We start from the raw sequence: 27,037 nt of genomic DNA, 5'->3' as shown, positions 1-27,037 counted from the left end.
TTGATGCTGGTGACTACTTCGGTATAATGCAAGTAGAAGAGGTGGATGAGGAGGAAGAAGGTGATGAAGAAATGGAAGAAGAATTTAAAAAGAAACCAAATCCTGGAAATGAACCTTGTTTCAAAGTTATTGTAACAAATGAGAATGGGCTTCAAGCCTCCAATCCTAATAGGTGAGTAGTGATTTCAGAACTAGTATTCAGTCTTTAGATAATCTTAAACCCTAAAATGATACAGACAGTTTGCTTTAAAACTTGTTTGATCCTAATGTATTCAGAAATCCTCTTTTCTTACTATAAGACATAGCTGCCGGTTTGAGGAAAGGTGCATGCTGTGAGACACATCTTGCAAAGGGTACTAAGGAGTGCAAGCATCTTAACATTTTTCTTTTTTAAATCACACAGGAAGGTGCTTAGAAATCAGTTTTAGTAAACTGAGGGAGAAAATAGGGAAAAGGCAACCTTGAAATGAATTCTGCAGAAAGAAAACAAAAACTTTGTATCTGCAAGACTGTGTGCCCTTGGGAAAAAAAAAAAAAAAATGAAGAAATAATTGTGACCTTCACAAAACTCAGGCTAAGGAGGTACTAAGCAGCTTCAAAGTAATAATCGATGGGCCATTAGATTTCTTCCAGTTGGCTAAAATATAATTCAAGAGTGTGACTGTGTGATTGCATGCATATATAACTTAAAACATCAAGTTACTGTCGGCTTTCTTCAGAATCAGCTTATCTGTGATGAATATGAAACTAGTATGCAGCTATAAAACTGGAAAAAAGCATAAGAAACAGCTTAATGCTACAACACAGCTTTTTGTGTTCTTACTGATTGCAAACATTTGAAAGCCTATTTGTCATATATTAATAAACGGCAGTGAGATGAAGTAAACTGCTGGAGATCTAAACACAATTGTGCTCAGTTCCATAAAATTTCTTTTGCCAGAACTTTCATACTTTTGAGGTCTTAGGTAAACATACAAAGTCTAAAAATGTAAATTTAGCCTTGATGGGTAAAAGCAACATAGAGCATAGGTATCTGCCTTTACATGCCCACTTTAACCTAAGTCATTACCTTTCTAAATCTGAGAGCACACTTAAATTATAAAGTTCAAAACCGCTCCTGTGATAATCTTGGGCTTCATTGCAGCATTCAAATATGTGGGAATGTAGGAGCAGAACACCAGCACACCTGCTTGTGAACAGATTTCCAAAAAGCTTGGCTTTAGCATCTTATGGAGTCTTTAATTTTAAAATTAAATGAGGTTTCTTCTGTATGTGGAATCTGAGATACACCAAGTATCCATGAATAGTTATTGTACGTGACAGCTGACATGGTTTTAACTTTCTGAAATATGGGGTGGTTTTGTTTGGGAAGGAGTTGTTGGGTTTGTTTGTTTTGCTGGGGGTTTCTTTAGCAAGTAGAATTCAGATTCTTCTCTGACTTGATTCAGTAAGAGGATATCACCAAAATGTGGAGAACCCTTCTGTTTAAATAACTATGTGTTTTTTGTAAAAATCATGCAGTCTAAACAAGGCTTAAACTTGTCAAGAGAAGCTGTGCCAGTTGTGTATGAATTTGTTTTGGGTTAGACTGGCAATTCTTTTAAAACAATGCATTTTTTCTAAAAAGACCTGGCGCAGGGGAAACACCCTGAAAAACCCAAAGAGAAACAGTCAAAAAAACTTAATATTTTTTTTAATAGCAAATTATACGGGCTTTTGATGATCGGATCCCTCCACCTAGTGTTTTACATATGACGGTAGATGTCACAGAGCTCATGGCTAACAAGATCTTCGAATACTTTTTTTCAAAAAAATGTATTGTTTTCCTTCTTCAGGCAAGAATATTAGGTTGATGCAGTGGAGTTAATAATGATTGAAAGGGAAGAAACTCTTGTGTTCCTGGCCTTTAAAGGGAACCGCGCTTATGAATTGAGTGCCCAGTTCTGTGTTTGCTCTTCATTTTCATGGAAATGCTAACATACAATAAGCTTTCTAGAACAAAAGCAAGAGTGTAAGTTACTGCTGGGAGCTTGTTCCTAACCTGTAATGTCGCAAGACTTAGTTATCAAACCATCTACAAGGAAATGTAGCTCCTATTCACAGAACATTTGGCTGTATACATGTAAAAATATACCGTTGTAATGTTACCAACATTCTCTTTAAGCATTTTCCTCATCGACCATGCCTGGACATACCGTGTTGAACATGCCCGCCAGCAGCTACTTCACGTACCTGGTTTACTGCACAGAATGACAAATCTCATGGGAATCAGCTTTCACGGAGAGATCCCAGATGAGGGCAGTATTGAGCAAGTGTTGCAAGAAATGTGGAAATACAATCAGACCTACCAGCTTTCTCAAGGGGTAAGTCTTTAAAGCCTAATTAGGATGCTAAAAAGTTCTGAGCAATCCTGAGTGAAGACATTCCAAAATATGCCTGTTACCAAAGATACGTTTTCAATACAAAAAAGGTCCTTTACAGGCATTTCAGAATAAACTTCTAATTGGAAGGAGAGCACATGCCAGGTAGGGCTAAAATGCACAGTGGCTCGCTACCAGCTTTCTGCTCAGAACTTTGTTGTGTTTTGGGTTTTTTTCTGGTTTTTTTTTTGGTTTGGTTTGGTGGTTGTTTTTTTTTTTGTAGAAAGGGGAGGAGACCGCTGCAAAAGAAGGGGGCTAGAAGGGGGAGATCTGCTTGTATGTTATGTGGGTTTTTTCTGCTCAAACTATCTCATAGTGAGGGAAAGAATCTGTCACGTATCAACTGTCTCACATAAAATTGTGTCTCTCAGCTATGCTCACAGTTCTCCTCACCTGTATAGAGTCCTTTACATAGCAGGGATCTATCTACACTGTGAAATAACTTCCTTGTTTGTATTTGGCAGAGGATTGTCTGTACTGTGTAAATGTTAGCACACCCTTGGGTGAGAACCAACTAGCTTCAAGACGGAGCCTAAGTGTTTCTGGACGTAGTTTACTCCAACAGCTGCTACTTTTAGGTAGTGTGGGTAAGACTATACCAGCTTTGGTCCCTCTGCCCTACATAATCCTTCAGCACTGTACCAGCAGGTCTTGAGCTTTGAAACACCCTCCAGTGCATACATGCCATTTCTGAGGGAATACAATTCTCAGGGTTCAGTTAAAAACTCTCTTGTAGGGGTTGCAATGTACCTCCTCGACTATTGTGAGTATTTTGGATTAAAGAGGAGAAAGGCAAATTCTTCAGACCAAGCCCTGTGTGGAATGGGTAGGGCTAATCCTGAGCAGTGTGAGCATGACCAACCTGCACCTCTTAACTCAGGGGCTTGAGGTTGTTCCCTGGAGTGGACACCTTTATCACTTAAGGTGTCAGCTTAGATCAGAGTAGTATCAGGTGTGAAAAATCCCTGACAAAGGGATTAGTTGTGACTGCTTTTTTTTTTTTTTTTTTTTTTTTTTTTTTTTTTTTTTTTTTTTTTTTTTTTTTTTTTTTTTTTTTTTTTTTTTTTTTTTCTTTAAATAAAAGGGATATCTGGACAGTGTCTCTCAATCTTTCTACTCTGTCTTTGTTTCCCATCTTGTTATGAATGGCTTCTGAGTTGGGTGGAATTATCTGTGTTACCACTTGAGAATTGCTTTCCTGGAAGACACTTAATTCAACTTGTAACTGAATTTGTCTTCTATTCCCCTTTCTGGCACTGGGCTGCTTGAATATCTTAAATCTAATCTCTGTGCTTCCATTACCACATCTGTAGAAGGGCAACAGTAGTGCTACCAAGCAATTTAAAGTTTATTCATTCATTCAGGGTTTTATCATGACAAGTGTTGCAGGGGATGATGCAGACTCAGCACTCTTACAGCCAGCAGTTGTTGCAGGGGCCAGTTCTGCTCTCGTTCACTCTTAATCTGTAAACTTCCAACTTGTCCTTGTAGTGGACTGGTTCTGATAGAAACTGCAGGAAAACTAACCCTAATTGAAAAAAAAAAAAAAAAACCCACCACCAAACAGCCTTCTACTGCTTTAGTTCCCTGAGCTGGCTAGTTTGGTAGAGGGGAAGCAGGTCTGGTAAGCAACAGCAGTAGCATAAGAAAGAGGATGGGACTGTGCAGCTGAGATGGGAACAGGCTGTTCCCAGCACTGGCCGGGTGCTAGGCTGGCTTAGCCTCAGAGGTGCAGGGATGGGAGTGTTACTCTGTACTTTGCACCTCTTCACAATCTTGGCTAGATTAGGAAACAGAAATGGTGTAGGAGGTGCTGCCAGCACCTTCTGTCTTGCAGTGCTTTTTTAGCAATTGATATGTGTGGGATGTCTCACTGTCTTTAATTGTACAGACTGCTGAGGAGAAGGTTCCTGTCTGGTACATTATGGATGAATTTGGATCACGTATTCAGCATTCAGATCAGCCTAGCTTTGCAACAGCACCTCTGTTTTATATGCCTCAACAAATTGCTTACACTGTTCTCTGGCCTTTGAGAGACCTTGAAACTGGTGGTAAGTGCGTGTCTTGAAAGTATTTTTTTTTTTTATGCCTACAACAGAAGATGTGCCATATTCTTACAAATCACTGAGCACTTCACAGCAGAACAAATATTTCAAGACCAAAATGACTGCATGTTTGCAGAGCTATCAAATTTAAAAGTTCTCTGCCTGATACTTCTAGCACCATAATTTATGAGATAGAGGCCTTCATATGTCAAAAAATTTAAACGTTTTATTGACAGAGAACTTAAATCTTGCATCACTGTCTTAGTGAAACTGCTGATTTAGTCATCTGAGAGTTTAAAAAAACCCAAACCCTTAAATTCTGTGTTTGTGGCTTTGAGTCAAAAAGTCAAGTACTTGAAGTTGGGCAATGCCAGGCCAATGATTTGCTCATGTAATATTGGTTGGGGGCAAACTTATACCCCTGTCATGTAGAGGAGGTAAGTGCCCAGCTGTCTGACTAAACTGGCATAAGTCAGATGGTTTTGGACTAATTTTTGTATCCTAAATAATACCCTTTTTAATGTAGTTCTTTAATTATCTCTAATTTTGCATTTAGATTAAAAAGTTGTGGTGGTATTACCTGTTCAGCTGTCACTGGTGTGGTGTTGCATGAGGAGGATTTTCAGTGGGGAGTGAAAGGCAGTTCCTAGAAGGTTCTCCTTGTTTTGCTTGCAGATGAAGTGACTCGTGATTATGCTTATGGGGAAACAGATCGCTTGATCAGGAAGTGTGTTTTGTTACCTTGGGTGCCTAATGAAGTGTTGGACGTCAACTGTTTTACACCAGAGCCATCAGATGATCATTACCAGGTATAATTTTAACAAATCTCTTATTTTATCTAGAGAGAGAGTGTGTGAAAACATCACAAGAATTCTGATTTTGCTTCTTTTTAGGCTTAAAGATTGATTTAGAGAATACCTATTAACTACAAAAAAACCCAGATCATTGCATAGAAAGCATGTTGAGACAAGGAACGTCTTACACGTAATATTTAACTGTTTAAAAAGTGAAGCAGCACAAATTATTTTCAATATGTTACTGCAGTATTGTATAACCTTTTTTATAAGCATGTTCGTATGAGGTACCCACCTTCCAGTTAGGTATTTGAGACATTGTCTAATAGGCTTACCAATTGGATTTATTACTGTAGCACTTTTGGTCAGTCTTGAATTATGGGAAGAGTTATTTTAGTATTCTGGGAGTAGTTATATTTTTAAACCTGGCTACACATGTAGTGTTATGGCTTAGAACCATTAAATATTGGAGCAGAGATGTCTTTAGTTTGATGGCACTGCTATTCATCTGTTTTGTTTTGAGCTCTCCTTTCTGCTAAACGTTTGTGATATTTTAAGGATGTGAAATTATTGTTGTTTCAATGAACCAGATCTGCATGAGGTTCTTTTTTATGAAAAGTGAAGGAACCTCATGCCTATGAGGACACTCTACTGTCCACTAAGAGCATTCAAAGTGTGGTTTCTAAAGACAAATCTATACTCTACCACAACTGTATGTTTCTTGTGATGGAGGATAGGCAGAAAATGCTGGATCCAGCTTGTTCTTAACAGTATCTAGTCAGAAATGAAGTTTCTGCCAAAGATAGATATACATTCAAAATAGCTAGGCTGTCTTGTAACCTAAGTTAGATTGGTTGTTTGAGATTTTACATTTTTGGTAGGGGGATAGATGTACTTTGCATTTACAGATGAGGAAGAACAGTGCACCTATAGTTCATGTCTTACAGGCATTCTCCTGGCAAAAGTACCTGGATCTTAGATAAGGCAATTTTTTACATGTGTTTTAATTCTGTTTTGGGATGACCGGGTCAAGTTAAAGAATTGTGTGTGCCAAATGGGCACAGTATCCTCCTTTACCACCCCACCTTAAAAACATCTTCTCAAAGCATCCTTTTTTTTCTTTACTGTGTCTCTGCACTAAGCTATTGAGAGGAGATGACAGCAAAATATTGATGCTGGAACCAACCAGCAGAGCTTTCTTTTACTCTAGAATGTCTACCTGTAGATTAAAGTCTTAACTGGTGACAGATCAGTGAAGAATAGCTTAGGCACAGCACATCCTTAAACACCAAAAGTGAGATGGCTAGAAAGAGATACCATGTTGCTGGCTGACACTTCCAATTCCCATGTTGTCACGTAAGGAGAGCAGCATGTGGAAAAAAGCACAGACAACTTCAAAGGTTTGTTTACAGCATTAATATGTGAGCCAGCAGTTCTGCAGGGAAATTGTGTGAAAATATTTCTAAATGTTTGTGCAAGTCATACCGTTTCAAAATTGTTTGCTGCTATCACTGTACAATTTCTGCAACTGCTTTACTACTATGTGCAAATAATCATTTGTTGTTAAATGGGCTGTGTTGTTGGTTTTTACTGTAGCTAAGGATGTTACATTTCTTATTCTACTTTTTCTTAAATAAACCTGAAGGCTTCAGTGTTCTATTTAAAAAGAATCACAGTGTGGTTAGAGCAGCATTGCAGCTTAACTTTTACCTGGTTTTCGTTCTGTTACCTAATTCTGGTCTCCCAACACAGACCACAAAGGCTGTAACTTAAATGGTACTATGGGTAATGATTGGGCAATGATGCAGAAACCAGTGTCAGGGGACATGGCTTCTACTGAAGTGTCTGGGATGGAAGAAGTATCTCTTGGGGACACTAGAGCAGCTGCTGTTCTGCAACAGCTCCCTGTGTTCAAGTTGTGGAAAAGACAGTAATGAATCCTCTGGTAACTGTTCTGAGAATTGTAGTAGTTTCCTCTTAAAAAGTACAGACTCCCTTCCTATTCTTAGGTGACTGCAGGAAGTATGTTGTATTTGTACTGTCCAGTCTATTTTAGAAGGTGATGTCTAAGATCTTTGATTACGATTGTGATTTTGTTTATGCTTATCATACATAACTTTAAGGCTGTAATAGGTAAGAGGTATGTCTACAGCTGGACGCACATTTCACCACTGCAACTTAATGAAGACAGCCTGCAGCAGCTGGAACTCAGAAAGCTGTTACAGAACACCAACTACTTCGGTTTCTCAAGATGCACCTCTCCCATACCAGAGTTTTTGTGAGCTACTTCCTTTGGCAGGGTATCAGCAATGTTCCAAATGTGTATTTCCTTTTATCAGTCAGAGGTGTTGTAAAAGATGGAGTGAGATTTTTCAAGCATGTTTACTGCTGAAGACTGCAAAAAGCCTTTTGCTCATTTTTACAGGTTCCGGCCTCCTATAATTTTTTTAGTTATCTGTAATAGAACATGGCTAAATGCTCGGTCTTCCATTTTGTTGGAAATAGAATAACTTTGTCTTTTACTGCATATGATCATGTAACTTGATATTTTGTTTAATGCTTAGGAGAAATGGGAATTTCTCAGGGTGCTTCAACAGTGCTGATAAGCCCTGGTCTTGAAGCCATATTTCTTGTTCCTTTTTTACTAATAGCCTCTTAGCTCTTATTCCCTCCTGCCTCTGCTCTTGTACTGTTTGGGGTTTTTTTCCTGAGAAGCATACTACACAACATAATTTATTTCTCAAAATGCAGCTTTGGTGGAATTAACTTGCACCAAATACTTGCATACAAATGCAGCTATATGCATGTATTTAAATACTTATATGGAGATAAGGAATTGCAGAAAATTATCTGTAAAGGTTTACAGTTTGAGAAAACTTCAACAGGCTATTGCTAATAAAACACTTGGATTAACATTGAGTCATACAGAATATTTTACTTATAGCTTCTCCTTAAAGATTATGGTTTTTTCAATCACTTCTTTTATTAACCTGATTATGTGCACTTTAAAATTCAGTTTAGCCTAAGTTGCTGTTCATATCTGCTGAATATTGTGGAGTTTGACCTAAAGCTGCTCCTTTATTCTGCCTAGTATTAACTTCTTGTGGTTTTTTTTGGTTTTTAGGCTATTTTGGCAGAAAACAAGGAAAAACTGCCTATAGCGATAAACCCACCAGTTTATGACAAAGACAAAATTTTCAAGTACGTATCTGCAAACAAAATGCTTTCTTACCAAGATCAAATATAATAATTGCAGTGTGCTTAGGCTGAACAGCCTTTTCTAGCCTTGAACAAGAGAGGCAAGTTGAACATGTGTTTATATGTAGCCACTTGCTTACAATCTTCTCAACAGTTGTTGTTGGATTCTTCAGAGTAAATGGACTGTCATTTGCAGAATTTCTAAAAATAAATTTAGATTATTTCTTTTTAAATAGGTGCCACCTTCTGGATGAAAGAGAAGTTGCATAATGTTGTAATGCTTTTTTCACTAAGGAGTACAACTAAAGTATATAAAAAAAAGACTAAAGACTTTTCCTCTGCATTATAGCATGTGTGTCCATAGGGGTACATGTGCTTCTCTGTGCTGTGGGAATATAACAGACTATTCCCCTTCTTCAGATGAGATTGCCAAACTGGAATCTTGTCCAAACCTGGGATGTTTTAAATTGGATATGTGCCCTACTACAAAAATGGAGTGTATGGTGTAAAACTATTTCAGAAGAAAGCTGGAAGAACATTGCAAAGCTAAGAGATTTTTGTGAGCAAAAGCAGTGGCACTGCATGGCTAGGCTGCCTTATTAATAGTTTTATTCCAGAAAAACATACTATTACGTAGAATGTGCTGTGAGTTGCACTCCATGGTGTTTGTAGTCTGACACTGGGATCCAAATTCTCTGTTGCAATATTTTGCTTAAGTGATGAGGTTAGGCTAAAACATATTGGGTAGGTATACTCACACCCCAGCCTCTTGTGTTGAGGGGATTTATTACTCTACTTGAGAAGAACTACTGAAAATTAAAGTCACTTTGAGTTGAGAGGCATTTGTTAATTTGATCAGTGATAGTCTAGATCTCATTATGCAATTGAAATCTCCGGTTGCAAGACTGAGGATAAGCAAAAGCTGTTTTTTCATCCAGTGTACTTGCCTCTATTTCAGATAAGGGAGTCAAAGGTAGATGCATTCTAATAGAGATGGAAAGAGACAGTGTGGGTGTTCGGAAATGTGGACTTACTTTTCTCTTTATTTTGCATCTCATATTTCAGGTGAATGGCATTCGCATCAGGGAGGCAGGGAGAGAAGGAGGGAGAAACACATGCCAAATCCTTCCTGTTCTTCTACGGAATGTCATCAATGCTCTGTCCATGTACTCCTAAGGGTTTTCCTCTCTTCTTTATCCAATTCCTATCTGGAGAGGAGAAGGGACAGCAGCTTGGCCTCCAGAGGAGGCCAGAAGGTCCTTCTTGTGTACTGAATTTCATCTACTAAAGCTCCTCCAGGAGCAGGGTAGCATAAGTAGTAGTAATGGCAGTGTTAGGTTTAATGGCAGTGTTAGGTTAACAGTTGGACTTAATGATCTTAAAGGTCTTTTCCAACCTGAACGATTCTATGATTCTATCTCAGAGTCCAGATGACCTAGTGGGAGTTGCAATCTTCCAGTGCTCTTGGCCTCTTCCAGAGCTTTAAGCGTTTTAAGGCTCTCACCATAGACAGGCAGGTGGGAACGTGCAAAGCTGGGTAGATATGCATAGCCTGTTAATGTATATGCTCCGCCGTGTGGATTGCCACTGTTTTAGGGGATTCAGAAGAAATTAAGTGCATGAGGCTGCAAAGTTTAGAACCTGGGACAAATTCTTAGACATTTTGTTTCCAAGTAGAGCTAAGACGGAGAATGGGAAGATAAAATAAATGTTTAACCTGAATCCTGAAAAGCAGGGGAGCAAATTCATGTAGTTTGATATAGCAAAATTATTGGTTTAAGTAGGTCTTGTAGGATTAATAATAACTGCTGCCCTAGGGAGATCGTTCTATCCAGCTGTGCTGATTGCTGGCTTGAAAAAAAAAAGGTGGATAAAAGAACTAAATGTTTCAAAGGCAAAATTCATATGAAAAGTCCTTCCAGTTTGTGTTGGGCTTGATCATACTTTTTTTTTTTTCCTCTTGATCTTCCCTTTCATGTTTCTCTTCAGCTACATCAGTCATTTTTTAAAGATGCCCAAAGATCTGTTATGAGACGACAACTCTTTGTTTTGACCAGTCTTGTCAGCTCTGTGCTTTGGGAGCTGGTTTTCATAAGCTTCTTGGCTTTAAGTGCTTTGAGTAAATTAAGTAACATCTAACATGTTTTATCTTACTTGCACAATTCCACTGAATAAGATCTTTAATCCCAGACTTTATAGCGTCTGTATGGCAAGGGGGGAATCATTCAGGAATTGTGGTTAGCTCGTTTCATTAGTTCAGTTTGTCATTGATACTGGAATGAAAGGTCAAAAATAGGTTGGCTAATACCACAGTATTGCAGTGTAGAGGTTCTGTCATCTGTCAAACCCCAAATGGGACATGGTGCATTTCTTATCTGTCTGTATTTTCACGTGTATATGTGGATGTGTATTATCAGAGTAGACCTTGGAATGTGTGTCAACTTATTTAACTAAAAACATGGGAATACCATGGGAGATCCTACATGCTCCTTAGATAACAGCAAAGGAATTGCCCAGTAGTTGTCACATGCCTGCCCTTATAGTCTGTGTTCTTCAGTGCACAGGTCTCTTTTCAAATGTATGCATTAATACTGGATATACTAAAGTACCTAAGAGAATCTGACTACTAAACTCAGTGATGGGTATTGGCAGTGAAATACATTAATTTTATATAGTGTTTCAATGAAATATTCATTCTCAAAATTAAATCATCTGCCTTCCAGAGTCTTTGACTGTCCCAAGACTTTTATGGTAAGACAATTGTGTAAAGAACGGATGGAGTAACTTAAAAACTTGGAACAAGCAGAACGGCCTTATTTTCCCTCTAATCTTAACCTCCATCAGTTTATTTCAGTGGTCTTCCTGCACTTAGCAAAGATAGATTGAGCTCCCTTTTTATTTTGTGCTGCATGTTTGTGTTCTATAGCCAAGCCTTAAGATACATGATCCAGAGTGCTCTAGCACATGAATTTCTTAGCAAGACTTCAAGATTAAGAAAGCAGGCTTTTTATTGTTAATGTGAGTAGCACCTCTGTGAAATCTTGTGTATAACTGTAAGCTACTGGGGAAAAAAAAGGTCTTTGATAACTATATATTATAGAAGATACCACTGTCTTCTGTGCATCTATAAAGGCAGCTCAGCGTTGTAGTGGGAAGTTTTTGAAAGGGAAGTATTAGTTTTAAGGAAGGGAGTTCTTTGTTTTTAAGACTTAAATGGGGAGGAAAAGAGTACCAGAATCTATCTTTAAGCCTGCTGTTTGAAGTGACTGAATGCAGGTCACTACTTTTATTTCTGTGTGGTGTAGAGCTTGTGTAGAGCATTTAAGTGGATTAACACTGTGGGGAAATGGACTTTTTGGATGTGCAAGAGGAGGTGACCCACCTGTTAGCTGAATCCGCTATTTGTGTAAAGAACACCCTGCTCTTCAGCTGAGAAAAGAAGCTGGTGCATAGCCAGCAGTGGGAGTTTATTACTAAATGATGTATTTGCAAACACGGAATAAAAAGAGCATGAGGGAACCTCTGACTGAGGTCTAGGGAATGATGTGGAATAAGATTTAGTGGAGTTATCAGATGCTGCCAGGCTCTGCAGGCGTCCTTCCATGCTGTGTTAAGGCCAAATGCCTTGGCCTCAGGACTTTGTTACAGCAGCATTTTTCATACCGTTGCCTCTTTCTGAGTAGAGTAAGGGAGTTTGCCACAGGGGTTATGGTTTTGTTTGGCCTTAAGCACTGATGAATCTGTTTTAACACCTTAGGTTATAGTTCAGCCTCATTGTTACCCTAGTTGGAAGAATTGTGAGAACCATAAGTTGATGAACCAGAGGTTTCAAAGGTATTTGCTGCAGCTGCAACTGGAAGGGATGGAAGCCTTACTCTTTTTGACTCCCAAAGATCCCTTACTGAGTTACTTCCAATACTTTCAGTAAACTTTACCTGTAAGTGCATTCAAGTTCTCCAGGTTCATATGCAAAGGAGTCCTATCTGGGACTCTTCATAGCTCTGATGTAACACTAATTTTGAACCAAGGTTTCACTTTTCTCTCTGTCCTGGAGAAAGCAAGTGTAACCAGATTGGTTTTGCAGATAACTAAACAAATGATTGTAGAGCCTTAGCCCAACTCTTGACTGTGGCTGTACTCCAAATACATAACATTATACAAGTTTTATCCAACCACATTGCTTCTCAGAGTGAGTGTATCAAACTCTGTACTTGGCTGTATTACTCTTGCCCTTTTTCCTGAGCTGGGAACCGGACACCGCTCACATAGCCTGGAGCGGAAGCTGGGAATCCTGAAGGCCAGCATTCCAGCACTCTGCCACAAAAAAACTGTGCAATGTGTTGGCAAAGTGTTTCCATACCATGGTAAAGGGGCTAAATCACAAGAAGGGGTGGAACACACACACACGCACCCCCAAACCCTATTGCTGCTTCTCCCATTTATTGAGTGGATTTAACAAGCAAAATAGGTCCATTGTGTAGATCTGATGATCCTCTTGCTACTAAGATCTATTAGCTAGGTTTGGATCCAGCTACACAGGACTGGTGTCTGCAGGATGATAACTTGTATTGTAGGGTGTGTTCATAAGGGACTGATCTGGGACTGTACGAGCAACTTAAATTCTCGTATTTCTTGTGTTGCATGTATTCTTGTGTGTGTATTCGTGTGGGGATGTTGGATGCTTCAAGACTTCATTGCAGCGTTATAAGGCCTTTTGTCTTCACTTTGATTACCTTTTAATTCAGCAACAACTAAAAGTTGCTCCAAACCAGTGGATATTTGGGTAGCTTGTATATTAAATAGGTTTGGCGGAACTTGTACTGGGTCCTGTACCAAACTGCTATTTCCCCTAGTGTGCACACTTAAAAGAAGCCAAGCCACATATTGCAGAAAGAAGTGCTAGTGAGGCTGGATGAAGATAATAACTTTGCTCTGTTGCAATGGTGAGGAAAGATTGGTGACTTCTTTCAACAGGGATGCCAGGCTGATTCTCTTCAACTACAGTGAAATCAGCTCTCTTAATCTTAGGCTCCAACATAAATAGTATAACCGTTGTAGTATGTCACACACGGAGCTATGCAAAACATCTTACATGCTTTTTCTTTTAAAAGAATGTATTTCCCCCTGTGACAGGGCTATTTTTACAGTTCATTATTTCAGAGAAGTCTCTCTCAAGGGAATATATCTTCTAGTTGGTTAGTAGCAGAGGAGGGGAGGAAAGTTACACAACTGATAAGAATAGGTCTGGACAGGAGGAAGAATATCATCATTTCTCATGGAAAAAATTAGTGGTTGCTTAGTCTGTTTAAATGTTCTCTTACCATGAGAACTGTTTTCTATGTCAGTCTTACTTTTTGAATCATCATGCTGAATTCTGAATTGAGTGACCTCACTTTAAGCTGTAAAATCATCAAAACTACCTATATTGCTATCTGCTTGTTTTAGCATATCAGGTAGCCAAGTCACCAGTTTTATCTGGGAGGGGAATTTCCTAAGATATGCAACATCTTGCGTCATTCTTTGTTGTGTTCTGTAATGTGTATCAGGTTTGGCTTGGGGTTTGGTGTGTTTTTTTTTAATGGGGCTGGGAGGGGATTTGTATTGGATCTCAAAGTTGTTTGTACTTCTTGCATATACGTCATGTACATACTTTTATATGTTTTGATTGCTTGGAAATGTCTCTGAAGTTCTGAAAATAGTCTTCTGAAGCTACTGAGTTAAACTGACAAGATTTCCTATAGATTCTTTCTTGTGAATGACAGCGGGTTGATTCTTAGGGCTCTTCCAGCTGGTCTCTCAACAACAAGGTCTCTCTCAGGGACTTTTCATGTAGAATAGTGAATTCGTGTTAGTGCTTGTCTGTCGGGGACTTAGTCACTGTCTTCTGAATTGCTATTTTTGTGAAAGTTGTAGGAGCTGAACTATCTTTGAGATTTCTCTCAAAATACATTTTTTTTAACCTGCCCCACTTCAATTAAAATGTTTCTGTGGGTTAAGAAGAGATTGTCACAGGTAGTGTGTATCAGTACAGCGTAATTCTTGTAGGAAGCCAAGCTTAAAACTTTTTTTTCTGTTCAAGCAAGAGTTGATCAGTTTCAGAAACCGAACTCACATTTTTCATTGTATGCCTTTTTCTTCTTCTAGGGTTTTCACAGACATTCAGCAAGTCCTCAACAACCTGACACATCCCCGTTTTGTATTCACAGACAACGAGGGAGAAGCAGATATCCTCTACAACTTCTCACACTTCAAGGATTATAGGTTGCAACTGTTCCCCTGATAATACAAATTCTTTTGTTGCTATAAAAACTGTGTTCCCAAAGGCCTCCCCAACCTTCTTCCTTCACCCAACAACTTCTCTGTTTTGTAGGAAGCTAAGTGAGGAAAGGCCTGAGGTAATGTTGAATCAGTTCCCATGCGAGAACCTCCTGACTGTCAAAGACTGCCTGGCATCCATCTCTAGACGGGCTGGAGGACCAGATGGGCCAAGATGGTTGCCTCGTACTTTTAACCTCCAGACAGAATTGCCTCAGTTCATCAGCTACTTTCAGCAACGTGACAGAAGGTGGCTTGTGTTTCCACTTCCTTACATTTTGTGCTTTTTTGATCCCACTTTCCTCAAAGACCAGTAGTCTGCATTTTGGGGTTGGCAGCTGTTACACCACCATGAGTTTGCTCTTGCTGTGTTTATGTTCAAGTGAATTTTACCTGGAAAATGTGAGCTTTTTAGATATTTTCTTTAATGTAAGGGTAGTTAAGTAATGCATTTTGAAACACAGAAACTTTGCCATGATTTGAATGTGAATTTGAAGCTGTTGCTTTTTGTCTAGTCAAGATCTTACCTCTTGTATTTAACAGATACACAAAGGATCAAAATGTGTTTGCAACAAATGTTGGGTTTTTTCCAGGTGATCAGCAGCAGTTGTTCTGGCACTTAAGCCAGAGTGTTTAAAGTACTTGGGTTCTGTAAGGCTGTGAAAGTAAAACCGAGTTTTAGTGTTAGCTTAAAGCAATTGTAGAGCTTTAGGGTTTTAAATCCACACTCTTCCTGCTGCTGCAGCTGCCTCAGAGTGGATGGAAGCTTAACTTTTTCTTTTGATAAGAGATAAAGAGAGCATTAGATGCTGCTAGTGGAATAACCTCTTAGGCCTGGTGGAGAGTATTCCAGTTGAAACATTTCTTCTTCAGTGATGCTTGCTTATTGATACATCCTGCCAGGTGTTTCCTTTGGCCATTCTTTGCTCTATGTAGTCTGTTATTGACTGGCATGACCAGGAGAGAGCGCTCCTTCCATGTATCCCTGGTGTTTGGTGTTTTAATTCCTTTTTAATACCCAGGATTAATCGCAAATGCAATGTGTATGTAGGGAATGCGAAGGAGAGGATAGGAAGTTTCAGATAAACAAGACAGACCCCTTTAAGTTAACACCACTAACTTCAGCTCAGTTTATGCTGTTTATCATGAAGCTCAAGAGGTTTATCAGGATGCTTTAATAGATTGAGGAAAGGAGTACATCAAATGTCATCCTGCCCTTACTCAGAAAGATGCATTGAAAGACCAACATGTTGCTTATTTTCCTCAAAGATATTGCAAAGAATTTTACCCTTTGAGTTATTAGAAAGTGGAAAGATGTTGATGCATTTTCATTTTCTTGCAATATGAACCGTTGAGATATTGCGTGATTTCTTCCCAAAGAGACAAGTTACAGTGTCATTTAATGCGAGTGATTTGGAGGTGTTACTAGGGGAAAAAAAAAAAATTGCACGAAAACTTGCCAGAATGTTCTCAAACTCCTGGCAGAATTATTTCTGCACTGTGGCCTGTGCATGTTTATGATGATGCTGCCCTGTTGATGGGTTGTTTTCCTTTTTTGAAGGAGTCAGATGCAGAAGAAGAAAAACAGTAAGAGCATGCTAGGCCATAATTGAAAAGATTAGTGAAAGCTGCCTTTTCTCCCCTTTATGCCTAAGGCTTCCAGCTCCCAGCTGTCAGTCAGAAGTCCTTAGTTCTTGCACTGTAGCCCACAGCTTTATAACATATTTATTCAGGGGAGTACATAGATAGTTCAAGTGAATGTTCAGACAGATGAATGAGGTGGATACTTACAGGTCTTGTCTTCTCTCTTTCTCTCTCTCTCAGAGGAGAAGACAATCACTGGATATGCAAACCGTGGAACTTGGCCAGAAGCCTGGACACCCACATCACCAACAGCCTTAACAATATCATCAGGCATAGGGAAAGTAGCCCAAAGGTTAGAGAGCATTGTTTTGAATGTGATTTAAACGGGAGAGCTGAAAAACCTGCTTCATAGAAAGAGGTCTAAAAATACAAAGAAGGAAATTAAATTTCTTCAAAATTCATAAGCATACAGTTTCAATCAATTTAGAACTGATTCAGATTCAAATTGGTCATCTCCATTTGTTGCAGTGATGAACTGAGAGCCTGGTGTTTTTCTCATTTAAAAAAATAAAACTTGCCCTGACAGTAATGAGTAACCTCAGTGTGGTGCTGCTTTAACACTAATCCTCAGACTGGCAGATGAACACATTAGCGGTAGTTAGCATTGATCATAAATTTTGGAACATTATTGCTTCTGTCCCCTGGCTGATCATTATTGCTGATCCAAAGCTCTGCTGAGTGGCACAAAGTATGGACTTTGCCAATAATAGATGAATCGTGGAGCTTTTTGTAGGGAGTCTGCAATATACAATCATACATCAGAGTGTGACTTCAGCTTTATTTCTGTTGGTGCGTGAACTGCATGTATTTTCTGGAATGCAGACATGCACAAAGAATTGCTTCACATTTCTCATTCAAAACAAGATTACTGAAATTATACATAAAACTAATATTGTGATTTATTTTTTTAATAATAAACTTCTGGCCTCCCACTTTCCCCAACCTGATGTCAAAGAGTTTGATAAAATTTGCATAACAACGTTGTGTATTCATGCACGTTTCTGAAACAGAAATGCATGCAAGAATACCTTAAATCATCGAGATCCAATGACACTTTGTTATCAATTCAGTTGAATTATATTTACTGTGTGTGGTTTTGCTTTGTTGCAGGTAGTGTGCAAATACATTGAGAATCCAGTCTTGTTTCACCGAGAAGATGTGGGGATGGTTAAATTTGACATCCGTTATGTTGTATTGCTGCGGTCCATAAAACCACTCAAACTGTATATCTATGATGTATTCTGGCTGCGCTTTTCAAATCGGTAATTACATTCTCCTCATTAGCATAGAGGGGCTTAGAATTAAATCTGATACCTTGGAAACTGAGGAGTTGTTTTATTTCCTAGAGCGTTTTCACTTGATGACTTGGATGACTATGAGAAGCATTTCACAGTCATGAATTATGCTCCTGGTGTAACACTAAAACAGGTAAACAAACAGTCCAAAACATTCCTATTCCTTTGCCTTTCCGTTGTTAGAAAATCTTTCAGTGCCTCTTTTGTGACTGTTGTCAAATAACCCATTTCACATCCACTTAAACAAGCAGTCAGCATGTTGAAAGTACCCTAGGCAAATATTTTCGTAGGTTCTTCCCCCTCTGGACCCCTAATCATCTGTGATTATATAAGGTGATACAGACCTACATCCTGAATATAATCCACATAGGTGGAGATCAGTAAAAGAATTATTAAAATGGCAGCTAATCATTGTCAAAGACTTCAGTGTGATCTTTTATAACAAGAAATACTGGAACAAGGAAGGTATTCAGGAACCGTCTAATTCCCTAGTTCTCTACCTGGGTTTGTATGAATGGAAAAAAATACTTGATGTTCCATTCTCTTGTCATCTGATTGTTTTGGCTGAGAATGACTGAGCAGTCTTTGATGTTGCTAAACTGTTCTAGGTACACTGTGAAGAATTTATTCCTCTGTTTGAAAAACAATATCCTGAATATCCTTGGACAACAGTACAAGTAAGTCAGTGATTCATCTTTCTCGTGTAAATATTCATGGATCTTTTTTCACTCAGCAACTAGCTCTTCCAAAAGTGGTGGTGGTGTTTTGGTTTTGGTTTTTTTTTATTCATAAGGCATACTTCATGTGTATCAGTTCCACAAAGAACAACAAATGTTAACCTTTATTTTAGAAGCACTTGTTAACTTCGCGTAGTTCCTCCTCAAAGATTTTGTTGTTAATATTTGAGAATTTTGTTTCATGGTTACACTATAAGAATTCTTTATATTGGACTTAGTAATAAAGCCAGTCCTGACTACCCTCAGGATCCTGGGAGTAGCATCTTTTTTCTTGCAAGTTCAATCCTTTTTGCAGAAGGTTGCCAATAATCTAAGCCCATGGTTGTGAAGACTTAGTATTTAATGCAAAAAAGGCAGGGAAGTCCAGATTATAAAGTGTGCTGATCACTGCAGATGTTGCTTATGTGACTGTGGAAAAGTTATTTTCAAAGCCTTCGCTACTTTTTCTTTTGAATAGAATATTAATGCTGATTCTGAAAAGTTGAACCACTCAAGTATTCAGGCTCTTGCGTCCTTTGTTCCAAACAGCTTCACAAGATAAGGAGCTGTCAGAACAAGGAGGAGACTGAAGTAAATAGGTAATTACAGTATATAGTCATTTCAGCGAAACAGGTTTTGATTTATCTATTTTAAGTAGAGCTGTCAGTCTAAAGATCTCCCTGTGCACTTTCAGGTTAGCTTGCTGTGAAGTGCACTGGAGCTTGCTCGCAAGATAAGGAAGTGCCCAGCTGTGCCCAAGTGGCTGATAGAAATAAGCACTGCCCCTGCTCCAGGGGTACTGTGCTTGAAGGGTTACGCTGCCAGATTGGATAGTGCAGAGGCTGTATTTGTGTACTGTGGCGTATTTAAAAGAAAACAAGTTAGGCTGCTCTTTTATCTTTTTCTTAAAGACCCCTCCTCCACCAGCGTAGCATCTCTGAGCTAGTACATTAGAACTCCTGTTTATTAAATTAAATCTTGCCTTTGAAACTGCAATGCAGAATTTCTAGCTGCTGCCCCAGCTTCTCTGTGTTAGTGAGCTGGCGAGAGCCCTGTCCCTGGTCACTGCATTAACGACTTCTCACAAGAAAACAGATGGTTCCCTAATACTAGGGCAGCTTTTATCTGTGAAGAGGAAACTCCAGATAGTTCCATAAAGGAAGGAAGGATGAGGGCCTTCTTGCTGATGCTTGAAAGAAAAAGATGAGTATGAAGAGATGGTTCAGAAACATGCACAAAACTAACTTGTTCCATTCTTCCATATTTGTCAGGAGCTAGAAGATGCAGAATGAACAGTAGTTGAGCATTTATATGTGCATATGCTTTCAAAAGTGAATAAATTGCCTAACTGTGGGTTGATTTCCATAAATTAATTTACATCAATTTTACCTAGAATCTCACATCCAATAATGATACTCAGAGTATGACAAGTTTTGCAGCATTAGGTTTAAAATTATCTGGAAGAGACTACAAGGGGTGAAAAGAGATGTCAAAATATGTACTGTAGGTTACCCAGAGTAGTACTGTGTGCAGAATAGGAAGTATTACACCCATCTTTTCATTTGCAGAAGGAGTGGTTCACTGCAGTATAAACTTAGTGCTAAATTCACACCTGTATGTTCTTTCTGTTTTATTTCACTTTCACATCGGATATCTGATCGTTTCTCAAAACACCGATGTAGCATGCTCGTAAAATCTCTATGTCTGCACCACCCTTTTTAGAGGGCTGTAAGTGGGTGGAAGATTTCTCATTACAAAACAAAGCTAGAATACAACTCAGTAGGCAGGAAAAAGTCAGAACTTCACAGTTGTACTGCTGATGTTCACGGCACTCTCCTGGGTTTTCTTTTTCCCCTCCTCTATGCACATAATGCCTGAGAAGGGAGTTAATTCTAATATTAAATGTCCTATTTTCAGGATTTCCATAGTATTGATTTGCTTCCCAGAAAAGTCCATGGGTACTGCCAGGTGTTCTGTGCTTTCACTATGTTGGTTTTACGTCTAAATGCACATTTTGAAGCTAATACTGTGCAGATTTTCATCTGTTGGCTAGTGTAATTAATATAAACTCCTTAAAAAGCTGTGTGAGTGAAGTGATTACTAATACATTTATTGCTTTTATGGAACCTCAGTTCTCATTCAGAGACCTTCTTCTGTTAATAGGCAAATATTTTTAAGGCATTTGCTGAATTGTTCCAAGTTGCTTCAGCTAAACCTGCACCTCTTGGCATCTGTGATTATCCATCATCAAGAGCAATATACGCTGTTGACTTGATGCTTAAATGGGACACCAGCAGAGATGGTGAGAAGCTCATTTCTTTGAATTCTTTATATTTGTGGACCTTTTTGGAAATGTATTTCTTCTGTCTTCACTCTTAGTGTTTTTCAAGCAGTGTGAGCTGTGTACGCTGTGCCTCCCACTGGCATCAAAGCCTATGTGGAGTTGCAGATCTGTGGGGTTAGCATCTGCCATGCTGGTTAACAGTAATGATGGGGGAGCTGTTAACTGTGCTTGGCTGAGTCCTTGCTTCCCTTGTGGGAATGACTATTGCCATTCTCTGTTTAAAAACAAACCAACCAACAAAAGAAACAAACAAAACACACACACATACACAAAACCTGCCAACTGTACAGCGGTCTAGTCACTCTTGACAGCAGCAAGTTTTCTTTCCCATTTACGGTGAGAGAATGTCTGAAAACCTTAGAGACATCTTTTTATCTGTGGCTTCCAGGCTTGGCACCGTGTCTTCAATGCATGGTTACTTATTAATCAGGGAAGGGACCACATTCACCATTTCAGTCCTACTGATGTCCTCAGGACCATCACTCAGTTGTTGCCAAGTGTCTGCAAGAACATGTATGTGAAGCTGCTTCATCTTAAGTGCTACAGCATGGCTGACTACCTGGAGCCTTTCTTCCAGCCAGTGGTGGAGCACTGGTAGCAAAATTTGCCAAGCAGGGTGAATTCTTTATTATCTCACCAGGAGGCTCAAAAACGTTCTGCAAGTGTGCCCAACCCAGACACGTGTGTCTTGTCGGCAGAAAAGCAGCAGGGGCACCAACACAAAAAGGACTACCGGGGGGTGTTAAACAGAACTGAGAGTACTCTTTCCTTGTGACATTGTGGTCCCTGGAACACAGGAAAAATTCATTGCTTGTGCCTGGGTTTGCTGGAGGAGTTTAGATTAGATGTATGTTGGCTGGGTGCCCCTAGCCCAGCCCTGCAGTGGCTGATTCTGTAAATATTGAATCACTTTCATGGAGTGTTATGATTGAGTAATAGGAGGTGTACAATTGAGCTCTTCCTGTTCAGCTCAAGTGGAGCAAGGGGTTGAATTTGGGTCTGCTATGTCCATGTCAAATGCTCTTTCAGCTGTTCTAGGGTTGTCTTGAATGGGAGAAGCAAAGCAACTCCCTATTATTACTAGCTTAAGGAAAACTATTGTAGTAAAAGGACCAACCTCACATTACAGCCCTGGCTGAACTGCGAAGGTCCCTAGCCTTTTGAAGATGGGGGCATGGGTGCTAAAGTCACGGCTGTGATGCTATAGGCAGCATGTGGACAAGTAGGTTAGTTGCTTCTGTGCACAGCAGAGTATAGTTTACTTTATGCATCAGAAGCTTGTACCCCCACTTATGATTTCAACACCAGACAGGAAATAAAATCCTTTGTTTCTCTTGGAACAGAATGCATTTGATTCTGAACTCTGAACTGTACTGATGAAGTTTTAAGAGAAAATTAAACTTCCTGACTTCCTTCTAGGAGTGAGATGAAGTGGCAGGTGGGAGTGGCTGAAGTGTAAAGGAACAGGACTGCTAGAACTAGAAAGGTAGATATATATCTAGGAGCTTTAAGAAAGGAAAGTTTGTACTGAAACAGGAAAGGAGAGACAGTGTTTTCTGGAAGATGTTTGAGAGTGTCAAGCAAGACAGCTGTATCGGGGAGATCCCCTTAAATTGCTGCAAATTCTCATTCTAAACAAAGCATTGGATTAGCACAGTGATTGCAGAATCTGTTGGATAATTGTCCTCTGGATAACGATGGTAGAACAGACCTCCATCCCTCCAAAAAAAACCCAAACCCAATGAAAGAAAAACACCTTACCAGCTTGCCAGCTTGGCTCATAAAAGATGGCTTTTTCCAGTCATTTTCTATAATCACTGGCTTAAAGATGGGTATTGATTCAGGATCTCTATAGAGCTTGTATTAAGAAGTAATGTTTGTGTTCCCCTTTACAGGGAAAAAAATGATGCAGCCTCAGATCCTGGAGGTGAACTTTAATCCTGACTGTGATAGAGCCTGTAAATACCACCCTACCTTTTTTAATGATGTCTTCAGCACCCTATTTCTGGATGAAACAGACGGCTGCCATGTGACATGCATTGTCTAGCCACAGGAGGCTTGACTATTAATTTCCTTCCCAGATATGCTTAACAGCAAGATTTATATTTCAGTTCTATGAGCTGCTGATGCAACTATTTTCCTATACTGGTAACCCAGGAAATAAAGTCACATCAGAACAATATGCGTATACCATATACTGTACTGATAATCATTTTGTCTGCATTTTCCTTGTCTTGCTTCGTTCTATAAGATCATCAATTTGTGTTGACCAAATATCTTGTTTATTGAATATGGGAGACCTCAAAATAGGACAGGAACTGGAGCAATTGACTTGTTTCTCAGGTAGCCTGATTGCTTGTTTGCTGGGAAACTTTGTACAAGTTCCTCATGTCAAGATTAAAACTATAATTTACTGAATCGTGTTGGAGTTTGTATATCTATCTTATCTATCCCTCTGTTATACAAAGGCGTAAAATGTTCTGATGGGAAAATACTATGCTATTTCAGTGCAGTGAACTACTAGGGTAATGAGATGAAAGATTTGATGGCTCTTCCCATTTTTCTTATTTAAAAAAGGCAAACAAAACCCACAATATTTAGGAACCCTGTGCTGCGGGCTGTCATCCTTAGCCTGCCCCTTAAAGAAACTAGATTTGTGAGGAGCAGTCAGGCACAAGTGAGAAGGATGCAATGTCTAGAGTAGCACAGGAATGCAGAAGCAGCCTGAAGGAATGAAAGGGAGTTGGGAAACTCTGCTAGAACCCTAACCAGTCTTTGGACTTCCAAGTTTAGGGCCTAGGATAGAGGTGTTGGGGAATGGAGTGTCAGTTTGAAATTAATCATTCCTAATCTCTCCTCCCTCCTCAAATCAGGATAACTGGCTGAAATTTAGCAATTTTAGGCTGCATTTACATTGCTTTGTTTGTATGTATGTACAAGTTGCAAAAAATTCTGCTGCCTGTCACGAAGCATATATTATGTGGGTAGTATTTTTTTTTCAAGCTAATTGCAGCAGTCAGGATCAGTTTGAGAGCAAAGTACAGTTATAAAATTGTATAAATGTTCTAAACCTTGCTTCAAGTTTTGCAAGTATGCAGCATGTTACCCCTCCTGATCAGGAAGGGAGATGGATATTTTAGGCTATTTCAGGCTGGTCTGCAGAAACCTACTTCTTTCCACTGACTGGAACATGGGCTGGAGAAACAAACCATCTGCGTCTTACGAAAATTCAGTCACTGCACAGGTGGGGCAGAAGGAAGAGCTGGATTGCACAGCCAGAAGTGGTGCTGACAGCCATATCACTCTTCTGTTCATGAGTCAGAACTTTTTTGGACTCCTTACTTGAATGTGATTAAAGAAACATGGATGGTGCAACTACTTCCAATGCAGGGAAAAAACTTGTCTGTGATACAGAATATAGTAAACGGGTGCTTGAGACTGGATATAAGGGGGCAGGCAGTGCTGCTCAGCAGATGTATTTGTCACTTGTAGAAGAGCAAAAGGCACTTTCTGCCTTCGAAGTACCAGAAAACATGTAATAAAGTGCCTGTGGATCTAAAGGGGAAGGTTTCCCTCATCACAAAGGGAAAAGTGATGTCACGCTTAGCAAACCAGAAGAATGACTTTTTAAAAGTAGCAGGATCTGTGCAGTGGGACCACAAGCTGTGGGCAAAAAAGTCTGTTGTTGCGCTCTTAGACAAGAGAGATGTTTTTATCTTATAGGAAGCAACTGGTCGAACTCAGCATCCTGGATCTTACTATAACTACCATAGCTTACTACTGCTACTATAGCCCTGAAGAGGAGAAACCCTTGTTTCTATTTCTAAGCAGCTCAAGTGAGAAGGTGCAGGTAGGAGACACTAGTAGCTACAGTGTACGTACTGCCCTGCTGGGCAACAGACCTGCCCGTGGCCTGGCTGCCAGCTCCACTGTCGAGGTCTAGTGGTGAACTGGTCCAGGTGGAGTATGTCAGCGCTGTTTGGCCAGCGCTGCTGGTGATGCCTCGGAGGTGTGTGAAGAGGGCTGCTGAATGCTTGGGTCCTCTCAGTTTCCATCTGGGTGCTCTGAATTTCCTGTCTTGTCTTGCACATTTCAGTGGTGAGGAGAAGAGATGAAGGGGCTATCTTTGAGGCTACAGCATCCTGTTGCCTTCAGTATTTTTCTGTTCAAAACCATTTTAAAACAATAAAAACAGAGGAACAAGGTTAGTAAGTTTACATGTAGTTTAATGTATTTAGCTGACACTAGGCTGTACAATGCTTCAAAGTGGGAAGGCACAAATTGTGGAGAAAAAAAACCCCACAAACCCTCGTCTTGAGCATTTCCAGAGTACAATGACCAGAAGATAAATATCTGTCAGCTGTAGTGGGACACATCATAGCATGAAAGCACCATGTCTAGTGGTAAACATGAAAGATTCAGACTACGATCATGCCTGTTAGCAGCATTTTTCTGGAAGTTGTGTTAATATATGACTGGATTTCTTCCTCTGAACATGATGAAATTGCAGTTCATGCTTATTCCTTTTAACAGTTAAAATGCTGTTGTCATATAAAATGTAATGCTCTAACATAGAAAACTAGTACTTTTCAATCAGCACCATCTTTTAGTTTGCTATAAAACCAAGGGATACACCCTTTTGTGATTTGCCTAATAAAACCATATTTGTTTTAAACAAGTACAGCTTTGTCAACTTGTAATTAGCAAACTAATGGTATAAGTAGTTCAGCTAAAAATAAAATAAGGCCATAACTTTATTTAGAAAATTCTTGTGGGGAAAAAAAAAAAAAAATTTGGCTGAAAAATGTTTATTCGGATTGTTTCTTGTTGCGATTGTCGTTCCAGATACGGTAATTGAGTGCAGAAGCCATGGTTAGCCAAGCTAAATAAGGAACCATCAAATAAGCTGCTGTTTTGTTGATATTATACCAGGAAGCAGTTGTAGCTGTTGCTGTACCAGTCACGAGCAGAAGAGTCGCCAACCCCTGAAACACAGGAAGGTGGTTAGTGTTGGTTTTACTTGTTGCATTTTCTTGACTAGTCTTTGTGTGGCTCTTGCCACTTAGCTCTGACACTTGCTGGGTCTCTCTGTGAGTTCATTCCTTCTCAGAAAACTAGCCAGCAAAAAAAGATTTCTGCTGAGTTATGAGTTGAATTGAAACATAGAATGATGTAACAGTCACAAGAAGGGGCACTGCAGCTGGGAGCGGGAGAGGAAGACTGAAATCCCCCTCACCCATACACTCTTTTTTTTTTTTGGCAATGGGAAGTGCTATGCTGACTACAAATCTCATGTGGCTTCAACAAAGTCACTTAGCTAAGTAAACTTGTCCAGTCTTTTCCTTTTGTAGATGCTGCCTGAAGAGATGCGGTGTGAACAAATCAATGGATTGCAAAGTCTTCCACTTTTACAGCATTGCATATATATTTAGAGAACCAGGCAAATATTTTTGATTTTTATTTTTGAGGCAAGCTGTTTCTCTTCAGACTGCAAATAATTAGTCTTGTCTAAAATGGGTGCTGATTACCTGAGTAATGTTATGATAAGCTTCTTATCGCTGCTGTTTGCCAGAGACACCTAGGAATTTTAGTGAGGCGTACGTGTTTACATTTTCTAGTCATACAATGCTCTTATCAAAGGGTGGTAGAAAGAGCTTAAAATCTAAACATTTAAGGATGTTGTAGGTATGTAAATTCTCTCAGGTGGCTGCTGGGATGCATTAAAGAGAATTTTAGAAAACTTCTGCAAGCCATATTCTGTACTCAGGCTCATTTTCAGGGAGAAAAGATTATGACACACAACTTTTGTCTTAGCACTTTCAAAATGACAGCAGAAGCCTATGGTAAGACATTTATTTTTCCACTTACCCATCCCACTTTGTGTGCTCCAAAAAATATTGGAGTCCATGCCCAGTTCAATGCCAGCTGCCCTGCATACAGACCCAGAGGAACCACTGATTTTTCATTGAAGCCCCCCAGTTCCTTCCACACCAGGTAGGAGCCGTATCTGGAGAAAGCAAATGCATGGTGGAATTCAGTACTTTGGTTAGAAAGCAACTGCACATTCTTGATCAAATGAAGTTACTTCAGTGCTAGGGTCTAAATTCACTTGGAAAAGTAGATACCCAGGTACTACTTGGCAGAGTAACTGCACAGGGTTGATCGCCTACTGCAGACAGCAATATGCAGAGAGAAAAATTCCCTATCCTGCCAGACTTCTCACTTCTAGGTGCAGAGGATCTACTGCATTTCAGTTTAAAAGAGGA

General features: G+C 39.5%; 2 protein-coding genes across 3 annotated transcripts in view; one reads left to right on the top strand and one right to left on the bottom strand.

Moving 5' to 3' along the window:
• Positions 1-24,928, top strand: TTLL12 (tubulin tyrosine ligase like 12). The gene is made up of 13 exons (XM_009648770.2): positions 1-172; positions 2,165-2,363; positions 4,312-4,471; positions 5,141-5,274; positions 8,384-8,460; positions 14,602-14,718; positions 14,828-15,022; positions 16,597-16,708; positions 17,527-17,678; positions 17,763-17,844; positions 18,320-18,388; positions 20,591-20,729; positions 22,667-24,928. The coding sequence occupies exons 1-13, from the start codon at positions 27-29 to the stop codon at positions 22,816-22,818; spliced, it is 1,734 nt and encodes a 577-aa protein (XP_009647065.1). The 5' UTR covers positions 1-26; the 3' UTR covers positions 22,819-24,928.
• A 52-nt stretch (positions 24,929-24,980) lies between these two features.
• Positions 24,981-27,037, bottom strand: part of TSPO (translocator protein) — a 10,581-nt gene continuing 8,524 nt past the window's right edge. For both annotated transcript variants that reach the window (XM_009648768.2, XM_035888522.1), the window contains 2 exons: positions 26,640-26,778; positions 24,981-25,756 (listed from right to left, as the gene is read on the bottom strand). In XM_009648768.2, the coding sequence (XP_009647063.1) occupies positions 25,580-25,756; positions 26,640-26,778 (316 nt within the window). In that variant the 3' untranslated portion in view covers positions 24,981-25,579. The remainder of the gene's footprint in view (positions 25,757-26,639; positions 26,779-27,037) is intronic.

Source organism: Egretta garzetta, unplaced genomic scaffold (genome assembly GCF_000687185.1).
Source record: "Egretta garzetta isolate BGI_Z169 unplaced genomic scaffold, ASM68718v1 scaffold81, whole genome shotgun sequence".
Taxonomy (NCBI): Eukaryota; Metazoa; Chordata; class Aves; order Pelecaniformes; family Ardeidae; genus Egretta; species Egretta garzetta.
The sequence above is the reverse complement of the archived record's forward strand: the minus strand, read 5'-3'. Positions and strand labels throughout refer to the sequence as shown.